Source organism: Alosa alosa, chromosome 7 (genome assembly GCF_017589495.1).
Source record: "Alosa alosa isolate M-15738 ecotype Scorff River chromosome 7, AALO_Geno_1.1, whole genome shotgun sequence".
NCBI lineage: Eukaryota > Metazoa > Chordata > Actinopteri > Clupeiformes > Clupeidae > Alosa > Alosa alosa.
The window spans coordinates 18,347,973-18,356,043 of record NC_063195.1 but is presented as its reverse complement, the minus strand read 5'-3'; the positions used below and the strand labels follow the sequence as shown (position 1 = coordinate 18,356,043).

At 40.8% G+C, this 8,071-nt stretch overlaps 1 protein-coding gene across 3 annotated transcripts in view; it reads left to right on the top strand.

The window, feature by feature from the left end:
* septin3 (septin 3) overlaps nucleotides 1-6,380 on the top strand; it is a 16,989-nt gene extending 10,609 nt beyond the window's left edge. For all 3 annotated transcript variants that reach the window (XM_048248747.1, XM_048248749.1, XM_048248748.1), the window contains exons 9-10: nucleotides 4,408-4,459; nucleotides 4,678-6,380. In XM_048248747.1, coding sequence (XP_048104704.1) covers nucleotides 4,408-4,459; nucleotides 4,678-4,810 — 185 coding nt within the window. In that variant the 3' untranslated portion in view covers nucleotides 4,811-6,380. The remainder of the gene's footprint in view (nucleotides 1-4,407; nucleotides 4,460-4,677) is intronic.
* The last annotated feature ends 1,691 nt before the right edge of the window (nucleotides 6,381-8,071 follow it).

The window sequence follows — 8,071 nt, the reverse complement described above, 5'->3', positions numbered from 1 at the left end:
GGCAGGAGACCCAGACATTTTAGCCTATTGAGCTTTTCCCTGCACTGGGCCTCTCTGGACTGTAAGTTTCTGTGCAAACTGAACTGAGTTACAGCCATTACTACCCCAGGCTAGCATACAGCCTGCTCACCATGGCAACGCCACAGATGGACTCGGAGGTTCTGCCATCCTTTACCCACTGAGCTGTAAATAGAACTGAACCCTGTGCATGTCATCAGCACACACACAAAGATTCTCATTTAAAGTCTTTGGGAAACAAAATAATCAGTTTTTCATGCTACCCCATAGTAGCTAAGATTATGTGTTGTTAAGTGATAGTGAGCGTGATGTGTGGACTTTTTGTGTACTGCCTGCCATAATAGCTATGCCACAGGGCCCCTTCTATCTGAGCTTCTATCTGAAATATAGTTACGGCCTCACCCTGTGCATCGTTGAACAATATACATTTTATCACATGTAAAAATTGTCATTTAGAATTTCGGTAGCTAAGCTTTTCGTGTTGCTGAGTGATAGTGAACATGTTGATTTGTTTCTGCGACACCTATACAGTACAAACCAGTCGAGATTAGATGTCAACTATTAAACTAATTGTGAACAGCCCTACAATAACAAGAACATATAGGATGTGCCTTGTTTCTGTCCAGATCCAGTACTTGGAGTAGAGTGGACCAAGTGTAAATATCATTTGGGTGACTTGTATCCTGTTCCAGTATCTGGACGTGAGCCTCATGATGTGGGCAGTGTAATAGAGAGTGATGTGTGTTGACTAGCTCCTGGCAAAGACTGAGACGCAAACACACATATGAGGATCACTGCTACTGGGCCACATTGGGCTTGATGCTTGAGGGCACATCTGTCTGTGTGTGTGTGTGTGTGTGTGTGTGTGTGTGTGTGTGTGTGTGTGTGTGTGTGTGTGTTGTTGTTGTATGAGGGAAGGGATGATATATAATCTGATAGAGGACAGACAGTGAGAGAGGGAGAGAAATACAGAGAGAGAGAGAAAGAGAGAGAGAAGTGATATTACATTTGAAGAGGGTCAAAAACAAACACACTGTGTCAGTTATCTGACAGCGCTACCTGTACAGTAACTAATATACTACAGACAGGAAGTCATATCCAGATCAGGGCCTTATAAGGAGCTTGAACTCCTCCTGCACCTTCATCACTGAGAAAACCACATCTAGCCACTCGGAGCATATTTTCCAACATGGTTGGTGACTCACGGAGCCCCAAGGTTAATTAAATTTAATCAGGTCATCCTGCTCATGGCCCCTCTGTCCAGTCCCATTGTCATGGTGAAGATGGACAGATGGGTCAGTGTAATGAGGGGTCTGTGACATGGTATTAGGCCGTGGTACTAACTCTGTAGTCTATATGGTCTTTAATAGCATGACTTCAGTGTGTATGGTATATGCATGATATGAGTAAGTAGGCTATACTGTATTTGATAGCATGACTTCAGTGTGTATGGTAAATGCATGATATGAGTAAGTAGGCTATACTGTATTTGATAGCATGACTTCAGTGTGTATGGTATATGCATGATATGAGTAAGTAGGCTATACTGTATTTGATAGCATGACTTAAGTGCGGATGATATATGCATGATTAGGGCTGTCAAAATAACTGATTAATTTTGATTAATTAATTTGAGAAAAAATAACTGATTAAAAAAAATGAGTGCAGATTAATCGATTCCGTATGACCTTTGACCCCGAGCCGTTCTAGTCAGTAAAAATTAGACTGTAAAATGAAGGAGAGTGAAGAAAATGTGCTGCCTGGATCATTGATTGGAACATTTACTTTAAAAAAACAGCCTGATGGTGTTGATAAAAAATAAAGTGTTGAAAATAAAGTCCTCTGCAATGTCTGCAGCAAGGATTTGCATATCACCGGAGTTCATCAACTCTGTAGTCGCACATCAATGCAAAGAAATAAGTGTTGACATTGAGGGGAGTGTTAATTTATTTTCATTGTGTCCCCTAGGTTATATCTGTGGCCTGAAATGCCTTGTATGTGAAAAAAAACTTCTTCCCTAAGCACTTTTGAATTTATTTCCTCAGCATATTAGGTCATATCATAGATTATTATGGCAATTATTTGAACAGTGAAAATAATAATAAAAGAGTCTTTGAACTTTAATGTCACTAATGCTGATTATTCAATGATTCATTTGAATTTAAATATTAAAAATACTTTCACAGCAAAAATGATATATGTGATTAATTTAGATTAATTAATCACAGAGTATGTAATTAATTAGATTATTTTTTTTAATCGATTGACAGCCCTATGCAAGATATGACTAAGTAGGCTATACTGTATTTGATAGCATGACTTCATAGTATGATTAAGCAGGCTACTCTGTCTGATATTGTGTGGCGTTGTGTGAACTGTGCATCTCTATAGTATGATGTTGATGTAATATTGCATACATTTATTGTTTTGTTCAGTATGGTGTTGATATTGCATTTAGGCTACGTGGTATGAGTAAGTGTACTGTATTGTTAAGTCATGACTGTGTGGAGTATGTGCTGTTTGTGTGTGTGTGTGCCTGTGTGTGTGTGGCATCACCGGAGTGTTCCAGCTTGAGTTCTCCTGTCATCCACACAGCGGATTTTGTGCATCAGTCAGCCCTGAAGCTTGGTCAGAGGGACTGATCTGTGTGTGTGTGTGTGTGTTTGAGGAGGAGAAGACTGGGAAGTGGGCATGTTTTTTTTACGGATGGCTGGCATCAAGGGTTTTTCGCTTGACTTGGTTTCAGATCTCACAGCGAAGACCCAGAGACATCTTCCCCCAATGCCCCCTTCATGACTGCTCCTGCTTCTGCCATTCATTTAGACACACACACACACACACACACACACACACACACACATTCCCTGTGCTGTTGCTCTAGTAGTTGTTCATGTGTCTGTCGTTCACACACACACACACACACACACACACACACACACACACACACACACACACACACGATCATTCAGACACACACACACACACACACACACACAGACTCCCATTCAAACACACACAGACTCTAGGATCATTTGCTGGATCAGTTGCTTTCATAATTGGCTACGCTGCTCTGTGATTGGCTGAATTATTCTGACTAGATTACCCAGCCAGTCAGTGGAAGCTGTTCCTTTCAAAGTTAAAGTCCTTGATTATAATCCATTTTACGACTTAGGGCCTGTGTCCACCAATCACGTTTTTTGCACCGATGGCGGCTATTTTCTACACAAATCCTATGAAATTCAGCGTTCACAGCGCTCACCTCCCTCGGTTTGAATAATGCCCTCAGCGCTGACCATCTTCTGTCCACGGTGCTCAGAGCTTCCTGTCCAGTGTTTGTGCTCAGTATGGCCTGCATCTGGTGGCATGGTTGCTATGTTTTTTCAGACTGCAGGCAAATGGGATTTGTTTGCATCTTTTGAGACAGACTCAAGTCCGCTCTGTAATTTGCAAGTGATCAGATTGAATTGGTGTGTCAGACGCAATGAATCCATCAGTGTGAGTTATTTGCCGTTTTACTGGTGGCAGTGTGTTCTCCAGCTCTTCCGTCACACTGAATACGACGTTGTTACATGTTGGGTTTGCGAGTGACGCACACACACAGACACACACACACACCAAATCCTAACTACATGTGATGTGAGCGAGCATTGGCGATAAAATCAGTTTAATTACATTGTTTTCAGTTGGAATGCCCTGACCTGAGCGACACAGCGCAATAAGATGCAATGCAAAGAACTTTTGGACGCCCCTTTTCTTGAACGAGAAATACGACTCAATAGGGGGGCATGTGCCCATGTATCTAGATGCGAATCGTATCATCATACATGGGCATGCTGCTTGGAACGTAAATGAGAGTAGGCTATATGAGGAGCAGAAAACGTTGTTAACCGATTCATAACAAGTAAATCGATATAACGACCGGTTCATTTCAGTTTTTTTCTGAAACATCTACATCACGTATCGATGTAGCCGTATCTTACACGTTAAAAACGGATACCGATATGTATCGGTTAATCTTTACACCCCTAAATCGTCTTTTACATGAGAGATTCACACCCCTAGAGGGGCATATTTAACAGATTCAATGTGGACAGAGAGCATTCAATGCCACACAACAGTTGCTCGCTCAGATGTAGTGGGGATTCCCTGTAAGGCTCAAGCTGTCTCCTGTTGGCTGAATAAAGCGTCTTTTGTTTTAAGTGTCTCTGATATGCATTGATATTTCAGTCACATACATGTTTGTCTATACAGTACAACTCAGACACATGTTGCTTTACTTAGCAGTCTGTCTTAAGGATACTGTTGGAGATGGTTTGATAGGATGCTCCAGATGTCATTGCTCACTTGCTATCTCTCTCTCTCTCTCTCTCTCTCTCTCTCTCTCTCCAGTTGAAAATCTGAACCACTGTGAGTTCTCCCTACTCCGAGATTTCATCATCAGGTGAGTGACTTAACCATACTTTTTGATAGAAACAGTAAAGCCATTGCACCTCATAGTGTTTTTGGCTATTAACATTGTTGGTGTTTACTAGTGAAAGGTCTTGGTTACAGCCTTAAACAGACCTCTAGAAATCCCCCACACTAGCCAAGCCAACACCAATTCTTTACACACTTTTACCATTTGAGCTTTGACCTTTACACTCTTTCTTTTTGGACTAGGTCTCACCTCCAGGATCTGAAAGAGGTGACCCACAACATTCACTACGAGACGTACCGCGCCAAACGCCTCAACGACAACGGTGGCCTCCATCCCATTTCTACTGCAGCGGACACGCAGGAAAGCAACCTCTGAACCGCACAAAGGCACGAAGGAGAGAGAGAGAGATGGAGCAAAAGAGAGAGAAAGGGAGGAAGAAGACTGGAGAGAATGACATAGAGCGAACGAGAGAGGAAGAGAAATAAAAACTAAGAGAGAGAGAAAAATTATTTGTTTTTCTTTTGCTAGCTTAAACTGTTTTCGTGTCGTGCCATGTGATCATTGCATGTTCGAAGGGAGCTCGTTGTTGTGCCCGAGTTTTTCCTGTCGAGATGACGCTTTGGTTTTCTTTTCCTTGTGTAAGTGAGCGTGTGTTCTGGCCACACACTCACCACTGTCCTATCTCAACTCTCTTACACAGCTTACAATAGTACACTCCCCTGTCCTCAAGCACCCAGGGAAGAAAAGAGAGGAGAAAGGACAAGGTGATGTTTAATCAGTATTATTTAATTAGACGAACCCAGCACAAGGTGCTTTTAAGAATTTATTAATTTCACACTTGTTAAAATGAATAGTATTCTCATGTTCTTTTTGCCTTGAATGGATAAGCCGTTTTTGTTTACCTTTTGGTCCTTAGTACACTTCTTAGTCTAGTGCCACCTAGTGGATGGGGGGCTGTACTGCCACGGGAACAAGAGAATCAACCACTAGGTCCTCTCTTGTTCCATAAAGCCTCGTCCAGTACAAAGTTTACAACCCACCTAGTGCCATGGCGCCCAAATGGACCCTCCAGCACACAACAATACAAATCATTCCGAAATTATCAACACTGCAGGTCAAATCCAAAGCATGCCAGAGCCCTCCTGCCTGCCATGAATCCCACTTAACGTTGCACTGATAAAGACACTCTGTAATACACACTCAGTAATTTGTACACCACTTTTGGACACTTTAACTGGGATAAACTACCCAGTCATGAAACTACATGATCTCAAGTCTGACTTTAGAACTTGTTTCTAGTGTCAGAAGTTACGTTTTTTTCTTTCTTTCCTTTTTTTTTGGGGGGGGGGGTCATGTTACTTCAATTTTGATGTAATCATATCAATATGATTTTGTGTGCGTGTTTGAATGTGTGCGTTTGTGTATGAATGTGTGTTGGTTGTGGTCTTTCGCTTCCCTGTGTACACTGTTATTAGTGTCTGTTGAGTGCTTTTTTTTACATTGTTGCAACCACAATTAGATAATCACAGAAGAACTGAAAATTATGCCATAAAAACAGACTCAATCAGTATAGTCCATGCTCTTGTGTGTATGTAGGTACTGCTTTCTTCTAAACTCAGCCTATTATGATATTAATATATTTCATTATCAACGTTCATCAGCCAAAAGCACACTGACTTATCAAGAGATCCTCTGGAACCGTTCTGAGGTTCTAGAACCATTGTCCAGTTTTATGAGTTACTGCTGTAAGCCCAACTAATACACTGATCATATCTCTCAGACTGTTTTGGTCTCTCGCAGTAAGTCTCTCTCCTTTGATTTAATATCACTTTTCATTAATGCTGTTGTTTCCATTAAAGTGCTTTTGCAGTGCTAATTATTTATTTGATATTATGTACTATTTATTGTAACTTATTTTTAAACTGAATAAACACAAACACATTAATCTGTTTCTTGTCTTGAAACTCATGAGGAAGAAAAAGCAGCAAATTCTTTAATCATGGCCTTTCGCATGCTTCATTCACATCTTCCCTAATAAAATGACTTGCCATTTACACTAGATACAGTCTGTAGGCCTATATTGTTTAAAATAAACCAATATATAGAAACCTCAGCAAACATTAGAACATGTTAATGGTACAGGCCTACATTTTAATCCAGGAATCTCACAAAAGCAGAAATAGATATTATAATCATTCAGTATTCACTGAATTATTAATTAGTCAACGATGGCCCTGGTCCACTGATTTACCATGCAGATAGTTGCTGGTCAGTAGGGGGCGCCATTCAACCATACTTTGAATTTGTTTGAAGTGATGAATTTTAGTTCTATTCATCATTCTATTCACCAGTTCTATTCATTCTATTCGTACAGCCTAACTGAGAAAGCAATATACGGTTGAACTGGAGTTTGAATGCTAAAGGGATCTTCTGTAGGCTATTCTCCACCACAGAGAAGTTATGTGACCAAATTAGCCCACCTAACTCAAGGGGAAATATTCAAAAAGTCCAAAAGTCAGCGTCAGCGATCAATTAGCTCAGAGACCATTCTCCCCTCCAATCCTGTCATTAATATCACTCTTGGTTCCAGCAACTGTAATTTCAGTTTGGAAACGAATGAATTATATCAAAAGATAGGCAAGCCTATGAGACACCAGGCTGAGATAGCCTGCCACATATAGGCTACAATTCTGCATCTGACACATTCACCATCAGCTGTCAACTCATATTGCAGAAACTGACATGATATGATACAATGAGCTTCTCGGTCTTTTACACACTGAGGACAGGTAAAAATATTATTGACTAGCTAGTGGGAGGCGCCTATTCTCTTTCGTCTCACGCTGTCCAGCGAAGCCCAACCCCCATTATGTCTCGCTGCTTTGTGCGGTTCTGATGGCAGGAAGAGGGAACGCGCGGGGTTGTTGTAGTACAGCTAGTGAACCACCGCGAACCACTAGAGACAGTGTTATCATAACGTTCTTTTTCTGTCACCCTGATATTGGACTATAAGTTAACGTTGCTTCGGTAACATACTGCAACAAGCATCTCAGGTGTATATTGGACAAAATCCTGTCAATCCCTGGAGTATTAGAAGAACGAATGCTGATTTGAGTTGACGCTGGAAAACTCGTCGGTAAGTGCTAGACCATTTTGTGTTGCTAGATAGCTAGGATAGGTTAGCCACCATTAGTTCGTTAGTTGTCCTGTAACGTAGCGTTACTCCAATATTTAACGTTACAAATTAGTCACGAGACATTTATGATTACAGCTGCATACAACTGACAGATAGGCTGGGTGAACCCAGCCTGATCTGACTGCGATTTCTGACAGAGTGTTTGCAGAATTAAAGATGCTGCTTAGCATGCAATGTTAAGTTAAGTAATTGTCAAAATATTCTCTTGACAAGTGTTCACAACTTTGTAAACTAGCTAACGTTAGCATTATGTCTTCTTTACTTAGTCAATGGTTTTTATTATTATTATTTTTATTCTTCTGTAAATGTCGGGGATATTAACACTTTGAATGCCACACTGTTTTCGGAAGCTTTGGCCCAGAGTGCCAGCAATCTAGATCATTGTTGACGATTTTTGTAGACCCACAGTGTATTCTATGTTATAGCTATGGACACATACT